Below are 12500 nucleotides of genomic sequence, written 5' to 3' on the forward strand. Positions count from 1 at the left end.
ATTCTCTACAATTTAGTGCCCAAAGTTTATTCAAATTATGGTAGAAGCTTAAATAAAAATACAGTGTCAAAAATTTTTTGGCATTATTTCTGCAATCAGTACACAGAAAAACAAATGCTGGCGCATTGTATGAAAGTGTGGAATCTGCAACATTAATCAGAAACTTATGAATCTAAACAACTGAATAGGAGCAATACCCTGAAGAACGAACTTCAAAGCCTAATATACTACTACTGCTACTATTGCTAATCAGACCTTGCAACAGCAATCCACCGACGCCCAATAAGTTTGAGTTACGACAGCTGTTTTCCAGCTATCCGTAACTTTTCGCAATCTCAGCACGTTATGAAGTTTTTCAGCACGTTATGAAGTTAAAAGCAGATATTTTTGGCTTTTCGGAAGAGGCCTAGAACTAAAACATTCGAACCACGTGATTTGAAAACATCCAAAGATGCAAGGATCTCGAAAATAACGTTTAATTATGTAGAAATTAAATCATTTTACCCTATTGCGTTAAATACACGGACTAGTTTATCGAAGCACTTGACAATGGACACGAAAAAGACATTATATATCTCGACTTCGAGAAAAGCTTTGTTACTGTGCCCCAAGGTAACCTACTCGGAGTGCTAGAACAGTACGGAATAAAGGGAAAAACTCTCACACCACGGGAGCAAAGAGGGGCCTTAATTGGGATCTACTCTAACAGTTTGAAGTGGTATTCCGCAACTGTCAGGTTTGGGGCTATACCATTTAGCATGTAATTGAGCTCAATGCCAGTTTGCACGGAGTCAAATATAAACCTTTTCGCATGTGATGCTAATTTATTCAGACCAGTCACTGGTGAAGACGATAAGAGATTATGCTAGGACCTTTCCAATCTTTACAACCTTTTAATGTGGTCCAAACATATTGTACTACGTTTTAACTCACAAAAAGTGGTACACTGACATTATCAACAAACAGCAGTCAGAGACCCGGCTGCAAAACGAACAGTGACGAAGAACTAGCTGAAATTGAATCAGAGAAAGACCTTGGTGTAAGCAGACTGAAAGCTAACATTCGATCCTCATGCAACATCACAAGTCAGGAAATCGAAAGTCATCCTTGCGGTGATCAAGAAAACCTTCCAAATGTTGACAATGCAGAGCTTCCTTCAGCTATACCAGGTACAATTTCGACCGCATCTTGCATATGCAAACGAAGTCTGGTGTCCACTCCTAAGGAAGCACGTAACACTAATGGAGAATGTACAATATCGAGCAACCCGCAGGGTGGCAGAGATCAGAAGAAAGAACTACCAAGGTAGACTCAAGTTCCTTAGGCTACCAACATTAAACTATCGCAGGAAGAGAGGCAGGATGATACAGATCTACAAGATACTGACACAGAAGTACGACGCCTTGTTGACAATCGGCTTAATTGGAACGAATGGTATTGATGCAAGGGGAAGAAAATCTTCAAATGACTGGAATCAGCTACCAGATGAATTGGTATCAATCACATGACCTGACTGTTTCAAAGCAAGACTTGATAAACACTGGGCCTCTCAACAGAACGAAACTTTGGAATTGATATGTGTGAAATTGATCAACAGAGGCGCGAGCCTGCCGATCAGAATGCTTAAACTTAAACTTAGGAATGAAAACAATGGTGTACAAATACCCGTGAGATTTACCAGAAACCTGATCTACAATAACCGCGAATTGAACGGTTGGGTCCTTCTCATTATAGCCGCCACTCCTTCGAATTTATAGACCCCTTTTTATAGTTACGCTACTGGGGTTTATACGTTATTTAAACAATAAGTTGTTAGGTGGTGGTAAAATTGGAGAGACGCGAACAAGTTTGTGAATCGTTTGTCGATGTTGACTACTGTCAGAAGTTATAAATGTATATAGGAGTTGACTTGCTGCCCCTGAGTTGACCGACTACACTTTAAGGGGAGTGGGCATTCTTTTAGTTGACTTTTATTGGTAGAGTGAATATCAATACCTGATTTTGGCAAACCCAGCTCCAGAAATCGGGTTTATACAACTAGCATGATCTCTACATAGCACTCGAATTCTTATCAATTCTATAAGACACTGTTTATTTTCATAGAAATAATTTTGGAGTTGTTTGCGGGCGAATGACATAGTGTTTAATAGCTTTTGGGTAGTTGTAATCAGTTCGTTTGCGCAGATTTTTGTCTGTGGAATGTAAGTAAATATCAGTTTTGTGATTCGAGGTGCTTTGGGTTTGCGAGTACAGGGGTAATTCATTCAGCTGTCTCGCAACAAGTGGAGTTTGAAATGGGGACACACTGCAATATGACATGGATTTTTGCGTGTGAACCTCTGAATGCCTACGTAGGTCGCGTTTTACTGGGTATCTACTGAAAGCTTTCTTAGATGACGCAAGATGATTGAAGCCATCGTTATCATTATGAGTTTCTCTGGCGTAGTAAATGACGGCTCCATCTGTAAATCCCAATCGCTCTTGAAGCTCTTTGTTGTTGGTGTTATGGGCGGAGTTGTCTGTTTTTCGTAGTTCTTTGTATCTGGTGGGCAAGATATCGAATAGACTCATCTCTTCAGGCTCTTTAACAGTAGCTGAAATGGACAGATTTATCAGAGGCTGTTATCAGCTGCCCGAAATTCTTGCTGCTACGCATTTCACATGTAGAAAAAGCTGCAGTTTAAGTTTTAATTGCATGAAATTATCTCAAATACATGCTAAAACAGTACGCATATATACTGCTTGTTAATATGTCCAGCCATGGGTGGACTGTCCTTTGGATATATCGCGATGGAAATGCAAGTCATGGATGTCGAAAAAATATCTGTCCGCTCAAGCAAAACTGCAGACTTTCCGAAAATTGGATAAACGGATTAGTCAAAATTTTTAAAGTAAAAATTGAGTTATAATGGAAAATTACAACCCGCACATTAACAATTTGAAAAATTGAATAGCCTCCTAGCTCTAAAATTTAGCTGAAATGCAAAACAAGAAATGTGAAAAATGCTACAGTTATTTCAAATCAAGAGGTCTATCACGATGATAATTTAACATTGTCAGAAAGAAAGGTAACATTGTCTTTTTCAAGGATATTAGCTAATTTACAAACGTTAGATTGTATCAATGAAATTGAAAATGAACCTGGTGGACCACTACAATTAAGACTTTATCATAACGCAACAACCCGAACATGTGATTGGTGATGATCTTTTAAATAAAGACTATTTCATAAATGTTCCCAGAAACTGAAAAAAATTTACGAATTGTGCTCTAATTTTCCGATATTGGTGACGTGTTCATAGACAAAATTTTTTTAACGATTAAATTTGGAACAAAAAGATGACGCTTGAGTTAGTTGAATCAAGCGCTCTGACTCAAAGCAACAGAATTATTATCCATCGGGTAATATGTCGAGAAATTTGGTTTGGTGCAATTAAGGTGTACCACCTTCAAGGCCGCACCAGACGCTATATTGATTCCAGTTGCTATGATGACAAACAGCACAAGTCGTTGGGCCGGGGTTGGTTTCAATGCCGCCTAGGATGAGAACCAGGGCAAACATGTGTTTCCCGGTCAAATGCATGCTAGTGACCAGAGAGACTGGGCTTACCTGATCTTGCCACAAAAAACCGTTTCTCGCTTTCTGTACAGAGTGTATTGATCCTGGGAGCGGTTGTCCGCTCGTAGTTCTGCCGCGTAGAGGCGTCCATACTTGAGCACCAACTTACAGTCCATAGAGCAATGGAACAAAAGTTCGACTGTAGCGCTGGGGCAAGTGTCAGACAATAGAAAAGCAAATCCTACAAGGCAAAATTTCCCCACTGACGACAAAACACACCTCAACATTCTTCAACTGAATTGGAATGGTCTCAAACATAAACAAGACAACATCCTGGACTAGATACAGGAAAATAACATCCAAATAGCTGTAATCCAGGAGACCAGCCTCAGTGAAAAATCAACCTTCGTAAGCCGTCCTGGCTACTGCATAATCCAAAAGAATAGAACCAAAGAAAGAGGCAAAGGCGGAGAATAGCTTTTATCATTAAGGAAAACATTCTGTTTCAGGAAATCAAACGTAAGACTTCTGACAAACACGTAGAAGTCTAAGCTATAAAACTCACCGCAGGTGGTTATAACATCACACTAGTGAACACCTAATTACCACCTTTGTCTGGCTGTGACGAAGGATACAAGACATCAATCAGTAAACTACTCGAGTTAGATGACTATCATTGTCGGTAATTTCAATGCTCAAATCCCTCTATGGCACTCGAAACTACCGGAAGACACAAGATGAAAAAATATTGCAAGTGAAATAGACCTCTCTAATCATGTAGTATTTAACGAAAAGGCCAGTACAAGAGTAATTGAATCCTGTAAAACCTCCACGGAAATAAGTGCCGACACCTCAAACGGAGCAATGAATATCGACTGGCGAATGGAGTACATATTAGGCTCGCACCATTTACCAACCGTTCTATCCATCACCTGCGAACTCGTCGCACACAACACCACAAACAACTGTAATCGATTTCCGCAAAGCTGACTCGGCAAGTTTTAAAGACATTGAACTAAAACTGAAGAAACAACAAAGGCGAACAAATGTCTAACATGCGGAAAAGACCTTATGGAAAGCCATCAATGCAGCGACTGGCAGGCATATCCTGCAAGGAAAAATAAAAACTGGTTGCCAATTTTCCCAGCAAAACAGTAAAGCTTTCTGAAAAGTGAGATGAAATTCAAGGAAAACAACCAGGGACCCCAAAATAACGCAAACCATGAAATAAACAAGTTTGTTCAAGTTCAAAAGCTTAAAAAACGGATCGAGTTCGTACAAACACTTACTCACAGAGGTAATTACTCTAGAGCACAGTAAAAAGGACTTTCGTTAAGTAACGATAAATCACCTGCAAACAGAGCCATAGACTTTGACGTCATGAAGACGACTCACCACGATCCAAGGAAATGCACAACCAGGTTTATTCAACAAATTACTCCTCACCCCAAGAAAAATGAGGAACAGGAAACAAATACACTAAGAACAATAAGTAAACTAGAAAAAGTGAATGAAGCTTTAAGAGTTAGAGAAAAGTAAGGCGCTGGGCCCAGATAGCATACCGCCAATCGACCTACACCATCTAGGCCCATGGCACTCATATGCCTCACTGACACCATAAACGTTTCTTAAAGCAGTGCAAAATTCCCAAATATTTGGGAAGGTTGGCCGAGTTATACCCCTACACAAATCGGGAAAACCCATAGCCGAATCTCAGACCAAATGCACTCCTCTCCCCATTGCAAAGCTAGCAGAAAAACTTCTCACGTGACTTTATAGAATATCCACTAAAAGTAAATCAGCACGGCCTTGGGCCTGAGCTCTCCACAACGACAGCTCTCAATGTCACAAACGATATGCAAAAAGGCTTGAATCAAAAGAAACCCTGCAACCGTACCAGGACATACTCGAGGCACCACTACCAAATAGCGCAAGAAGATGGGTCGCTTTTTTCTTACAAGGCTGGTTTTCTTATGTAGAATATAAAAATAAAAAACCAAGGTTGAGAAATTACCCCCGAAAGATATAAACATCACGTTTTACGCTGATGATACAACTTTAATTAGAGCTCACCCACAATTTGAGAAACTACGTCACATAACTCCCTACATTATTTTACATGTCTGGCTAGAGTAAAAAACTTAAGATGTCAGCTGAGAAATGAAGTGCTGCTGCATTCACAGCCTATAGCAAGGAGGCCATGTTGGACCCACACCTCGCTATCAAGATTCACCGATACCGGTAAGGTCCAAAGTTGAAGTACTTGGTGTCATCTTCTATAGTATGCTCAATTTTGGAGAACATGTAAGGAGGACCAAAGAGAAACTGCAAAAGCGCAATAAAACATCAAAAAGATTGCTGGTAGCGACTGAAGCTGCACAAAAAGACACGCTCCGTGACGTAAAAAGCAATTGGTGGGAGTGTCCCGAACTACGGTGCTCCCATTTGGGCTTCAACAATCAGCAATTTAAACCGGAACCACCTGCAAACACAACAAAACAATGCACTTCGCACAATTACTTGCTGTGTAATGTCTGAAGCCAATGACTAACACAATGAGGGTGAAATGCTGCCTGTTGAAGCTCACATAGAAATGTTAGCAGAGCAATTTCTAGCCGGCTGTTATCAGAGCCACCGTGCTGATCATAAAACAACCTCCTCAACAAGTTATTGCCCCATGAAACCGACACTAAATGATACTCATAGGGACCGCATGAAACAGCTCACAAACAATTAAGAGCAATTAAATCCTAAAGAATACAAAAATGAGCTCAAAAGTATCGACCCTCACACGGTACATACTCAGTTGAACAAAGACGGCAAGCAACTAGGTACACCTCCATCAAAGATAGCAGGAGAACAAACCTTGCCGCGAATTGCACGTATGCGATTGGCACAACTGAGAGCTGGATACTGCCCCCTGCTTAACTCTTATTTGAGTAGGATCTCTAACAATGTTGACAACCGCTGTCCCAAATGTGAAGTAGCACCACATGGCGTAAAGCACATTTTCAACTGCAATGAGAACACCGCGGACCTAAAAGTGATTGACCTGCGGGAAAGACCAGTGGAGGTAGCTAGCTTAATACCACTGGCTGGACATAATACCATAAGTCCACTACAACCACACTGCACAGAATAATTCAACTTCGTTGCCCCCTTTCCCCTGATGTTGACGATGCCCCCTCTTGCCCCCCCCCCAAACAGGGGACCGCATGTCATCCACCATGGCGTTGATGCAGAAAGGTCGCTGCACCACAAGCAAGTTATGGATAGGCAGTCAGACTAATACTAATTAATCTATTTTTATGATACAATGGCAACCAAGGTATCAGTTAAAAACGGCAATAAGCGCCGGTATCCTGCCAAAATTACCTGCGAATTGCAGCTCTGTGCGACAACTACAGCAACAACAACTGATTTGGGTTACTCCACTTTTCAAAGGAAACATAAATTTGCAATTATTAAAATTAACTGCAATAAACTCACAGCAAAACGTAAATAGCGTGAAAGTAGCATAAATAAACGTGATATTTTGACAGTAATTTAAGCTTATCAAACAATCGGGCATTATACCTATATAAAGGTTCAAAGGATTCGGTCTCGGTACAGTTCCAAAAAGTTCCTCGAATCACGCGAGTGTCACTTCAAACATTTTGTCCACCCCCATGGAATTTAATCTCAATTTTGTTTTCTGTGTTACAAGAAAATCAAATTGCAAGACTGAACCGAAAGATCATTTAGAAAGTTAGAAGCTGGCGAATTAGAATGTGTACAAACCTTATCCTTAACAACCTGATTTTAATGATTTTAAACTGATAAATCTGTGCAGAAAAAAATTGCAGTTAAATTTAAAAACAAAGACTAGAAAACTGCTTTGCTTGAGTAGACTAATAAAAAAATGTAACACGTCATAATTCCCTGAACAAATTCAGCTCCGTTGAATATTTATCAATCGAACAAAAAACATAGCAACTTTAAAAGAACAAACTCAGTTATAATAATAAAGCTCAAAGCCATATCCAATTTTAGGGAAATGATAGATGCTTAAAAATGCTTGTTCTTAATTACTTTCTTGGCAAATATAACCATTCCTGAACATTATCAAAATACTGTTTGTTTACTTTAATTGTAAACTGTTGTATGTACTGATATATTAATCTATTAGAAGCTTATTTGGCTTTGAGTTTTTGAACTAATTCTTGAGTGAGACGAATAGTTTAAATCTATATAAAATTTCAGACATCGCACCAGTAATAAAATCATTTTCTAGCCTTGTTTTTCTCATTGATATTTGCGACTAAGTATCAGGCAATAGCAGCTATTTTTTTTGGCAGAGCTCAGAGAAGAGAATTGTGCTACAATTTTTACGCCTCTAACAGTGTAGAATTGTGGTCTAAAATTGTTCTTAGATTGAGATATTTTTTCTGATGTTATACTAAAAATTCTTTTGGAATGAATTCGGCTAATAGTTAATTGGAACACTATTATTTGGGGGACATGGTTTTGGACAGTGTTTTGCGGCAATTAAGAAAAATATATTTTATAGTTCACTAAATTTTTTGGCGAGAAATTATTTTAGGCAACTCCTATGTTGTTTCCATTAAATTGGATGTGAGACTAATTAGACTGCAAATCAACATTGGAACAACTGGGCAGCAAAAGCGTCAAAATATTTTTAAGTCTAGAAAAGCATAAACTTGAAGAATAGCATTTTTTTTCGTTTTCTCCATGTACTTATTGTCTCCTGTTATAATTTGGAAGGATCAAGAACCAATTCAGTAATTTTAAAACAAATTTAAGCTTCCAAAAAACTAGGAGCAGGTCTAAGAGTAACATTGTTAATTTACGCAAGGTATTTGCAAGAAACTTATGATTTTCTACTTTTCCAATGCTTGGGTGATTTATTTTAAAAGCGCAAAAAAAACTAAAGACCACTGCACGTTTTCAGGTGACTTATATAAACAGTCAGCTGAAAGCCAGTCGGGAGCTCTATTTAGAAAGTCAGTTGAGGCATTTGGAACAATGAGAACAAATAAGAAGAAAAAAACCACTTACATTTTCCTCAAAAGGGTAGAATATTTGTTGTTCTGATCTCAAGTTTTCAAGTATGCAATATTTTTTCAACTCTGTATTCATTTATTTTCTATTGATATATAGAGCTTGGTTTAAGCGTAAAAGGAGCAATAAAAGAAAACTTATTTTTAAACAAAAATATATTTATCGTTCTTTTAAATCAAAAAAGTTATTCAAATACTCTGTTTGTTGACTCAAATGTTCTACAATTAAGAAGCATTAATTTGCAAACTATTTTTTTTTTCATTTTTCTTTTTATCTTGTCGTTCTTGTTCTCTAGAATTTATCGGTAGTTTTTGTGCACTTCAGGAGTATTGGAGGTATTCATTTTGATTGAGTTATGGTCAAACAGAGCCGTAGGAAGGAACCTCTACATACTCTATTTTTTTATATCTTTCTTGAGAGTTGGAAGAAGTAAGTAGGAAATTGATATTTCTCCTTTTTACATTTTATTGATTCATACATTTTTCTGTTTTGTTTATACCTGAATTACATTGAACTGCAAAAAGGGTTTAAAATTATTACATAAAAGTTTTAACTAACTGGAAGAAAATGAAAAGATTTTTCTTCTGTTTTTTGTCTTTGAAATAATTAATGCGCACCAAACTCCCCCAGCTCTCTAATTCTTTTTATTTTTTTTCGTTTTCCTGTTTTCCTGCCAGTGTTTTATACATGTCCCCTTTCCCAAGTTGCCGTAAAATTTGCAGTTTTAAAATAAAAATGAAGGCAGCCTCTATGGGCTACAAAAGAACATCTGTTTTTCGCCACGATGAGTTAACAAGAAGTGAAAATTTGACTTAAAAAGAAAATCAAAAAAGCCAGCCTCGCATATATATTCCCCCATTTTGTTAATGTTGGAATATGTTGGAACGATTTGTCTTTTTGATTAGAAATCTGGTAATTTAATATGGTTTGATTTTTGAAAGATGAAAAAATTGGGCAAAAACTGTCGAACGCTTACAGATAGAAATTTATTCAACAGAACAAGCTACAGGTCATTGGTCGTGATCTTCTGTTTTTAATTATATAAAAAGTTTTTCAAAAATTCTCATCTCTAATAAGAAAGGCTTGTAACGGCCTTTCTGAAAGGTTGTAATCTAGATACTGCCGTTTATGGTCTGATATAACTCAGAAGTCTATTGAAAGCTTCCCAAAATTGGGAAATAATTTAATATCTTTTTCTTTTTTGGAGCAAAAATTAACGGTTTGCTTTGGCAATATCAAAGAGTTAAAGGCGATGTTGAAAATCAGTATGTAAATGATATTATAGTTATGCATAGTATGAAATGCATGCATAACTAGTGATAATGATTCAGGCACTTTGACCAAAATAATCTAAATAGTTCTCAAAGGATACAAAATTGCAATTTTCTAGATTTCAATTGAGCGTTTCTCACATTGAAAATAGTTTGAATTTGAACTTATCACACAGTTGAACAATCTACTTGGAGAAGGGCTTCACTATTCGGACTCCGCTTATTAACAAACAGAGTTCTTGGAGACATACGAGTATCGCTATTCAAATCCTTTTTCCACTTTTGTGTAAATTTCTAGTTTCTATTTGTGTTCTATCTGAACAGCAGATAGCAAGACTCAACCGAAAGGTAAACTACCGAGTTAAAGTATACCTAATAAGAAAGCCTGAATCAAATTCGTACTTGAATATCAACTACAGGACAATCACACAATTTTTTTACTCAATGAAATAGACATGATTTAGGCAGAAAGATAGCGAAACAACGACTGCTAAAAGCTATTTTACTAAGTACACCAACTGGAACATGCCATTGTTGCCGAATAAAATTTTACGCTGTTGAATAATTCTACCGCAATCTAGCGAGAAAGAAACAGATAACGTTCACAAACAACTAATCCTAATTTCAATTGAGAGCTAACAAGTGCCATTTTAAAGAATTGAGACTTTTTAATAACTTTAAAATAGCTTTCTGAAGAAAGTTACAGCAACTGTACTTAGCTATGAGCAGTGTTTTGTTCTTAGCGGCAATATTTTGTCGCCTATGACTGCTTTCATTCTCACAATCTGTTTCCCGAATTGTGGGCCATTGGACTGACTGAGGATTTCTGACTCTAATGTAAAGTTTTAATGTGCAGCATTTAGAGCTATTTCGTAATTTTGGCCAATTAAAATATTTTAGATGTTTATTTTCACAAAAGTTCATAAAAATTAGATTTTTATCGGTTGTTTTTATTTGTAACAGGAAGCTGACATCGCAGTTTGGTGAAGCTCACATCAGCATGCTTTGGTGTCTACTTTTAAGCTGCTCCCCCCTATAAGTTAAATAGTTCCGCCTGTCGTTTGAGAGCAATTCATCCGACGTTAGTCGGCTTACGTTTTTTCCATTGCTGTAAAGATATGTTCGTTCAAATGTTCGGTGTTTTCAAAACTGGTTTCATTTAGCTCAAATTACTTAAACTTTAAGCACTCCTATAGAATTGGCGTCGAATAATGCCTGGGGCCATGAGATGATAACTTATTAGCAGTACTTACCCGTATTCGTTAACAGGTTTTGGATAGTTTAATCAGATGGCTTCTCTTATTGCGCAGTTTTTTGGTGTTGCACGTGACTACCATGTTTTTATTAATTGCTCTCAAACGAAGTTTGCAGCAACTGATTATATTAGTCATGCTGTTCTTTCTTGGCGATTTTTTTACTCCCATTTTTTCGTCTGATTGTTTTTTTGTCTGATCAGTTGACTTTTCGTCCTCAAACAAACGGGATAAACAGATAAATCCCGGTGGGCATTGAGTTGCTGAGTAGTTTTCTTAGAGCGTTACTAGTCCCCACCTCATTCCACCCTTAACCCTCCACACATCCCTCCAACCCGCCGCACCACCCACCCCTCCCCTCCCCTCAATTTAACTTATGCTAGCCTCCCTAAGCCGCAGCCAGCTACTGACGAAGCCAACCGCTCGCCAGTCATTTGAGCGCAATTCGCCCGTTGTTTGTGGATTATGTTTTCTTCTGCAATTCTAATCCAGCAACGTTGGTTAATTCCCTTTGGTGACTTTGGAATCCGTCACAAATTTTTATTGCTGGTGTCTTATCTTTCGTCATGAAAGTAGCGTAGGATTCTATCACACCCGTTTTCTTTCAATTCCATATCTACCAGTTACACTCGGGAATGTTGAATGTCAGCCCTTTCGATGGAATTGCTTGCTTCAGTTAATGTCGTTTTTTTCCGTTAAAATTCGGCGGCAAAAATACAATCTCTTCATCTTCGAGTCAATTCCCAAGTTCTATTGTAGCTTGAGTAGAGAGATTTTTGATTTGGTTGTTGTCACTGCTTGTCGCTTTCAAAGTTATGATATCTAAAGTTTAGATTACCAATTTTGGAGTTTTCAGATTTGATTGCTAACTTGGCGTGCGCTTAAAATTTAGGACATCGTGTTGAGCCTCTTCAAGATACTTGCTGCCCTTATTTACAATTTTTGATTAATCTTCTTTAGAATGTCACAGATTTTCATTCCTACCTAGTTAGCTCCATTTTATATTTAAGCGCATTTTTGAGAGGAATTATTTGATTTTATTTCCAAACGTTAATAAACAAATGCGTATAGACTGATCCATTGTATTATCATTTTTAATTGCTCTCGAACGAAGCTTGAGGGGAGATAAATACTTAAACTGCCAATATTACTTTTAACACAAAAATAGTAGTGGATTTTATATTTTTTCTGATGTCTTAATTGTCTGTTTAATTTTTAATTTTAAGTTTGGCTTTTGTTAGGTGTGTCAACGAAGCTAAATTGTAGCTTATTGGTCTGCTAATATTGGTTTTGAGGAAAGCCCATGGTTTTGTAGACAAAATGTGATGGTTTCCTATAAATAAAGATAATGTGGAT

The 12500-nt window shown here is 37.5% G+C and overlaps 3 protein-coding genes across 5 annotated transcripts in view; 1 reads left to right on the plus strand and 2 right to left on the minus strand.

Moving 5' to 3' along the window:
- Positions 1 to 12280, minus strand: part of LOC142357620 (uncharacterized) — a 171817-nt gene extending 159537 nt beyond the window's left edge. The window contains exon 1 of the mRNA XM_075409201.1: positions 11765 to 12280. The gene's annotated coding sequence lies outside the window, so the exon portion shown is untranslated. The remainder of the gene's footprint in view (positions 1 to 11764) is intronic.
- LOC142357659 (isocitrate dehydrogenase [NAD] subunit gamma, mitochondrial-like) overlaps positions 1 to 12500 on the plus strand; it is a 545753-nt gene that overhangs the window by 113654 nt on the left and 419599 nt on the right. The gene's annotated exons all lie outside the window — the stretch shown is intronic.
- LOC142357675 (uncharacterized) overlaps positions 1974 to 12500 on the minus strand; it is a 12993-nt gene continuing 2466 nt past the window's right edge. For both annotated transcript variants that reach the window (XM_075409240.1, XM_075409234.1), the window contains one exon: positions 1974 to 2594. In XM_075409240.1, coding sequence (XP_075265355.1) covers positions 2098 to 2594 — 497 coding nt within the window. In that variant the 3' untranslated portion in view covers positions 1974 to 2097. The remainder of the gene's footprint in view (positions 2595 to 12500) is intronic.

Source organism: Convolutriloba macropyga, chromosome 2 (assembly GCF_964194025.1).
Source record: "Convolutriloba macropyga chromosome 2, txConMacr16.3, whole genome shotgun sequence".
Classification (NCBI taxonomy): Eukaryota; Metazoa; Xenacoelomorpha; order Acoela; family Convolutidae; genus Convolutriloba; species Convolutriloba macropyga.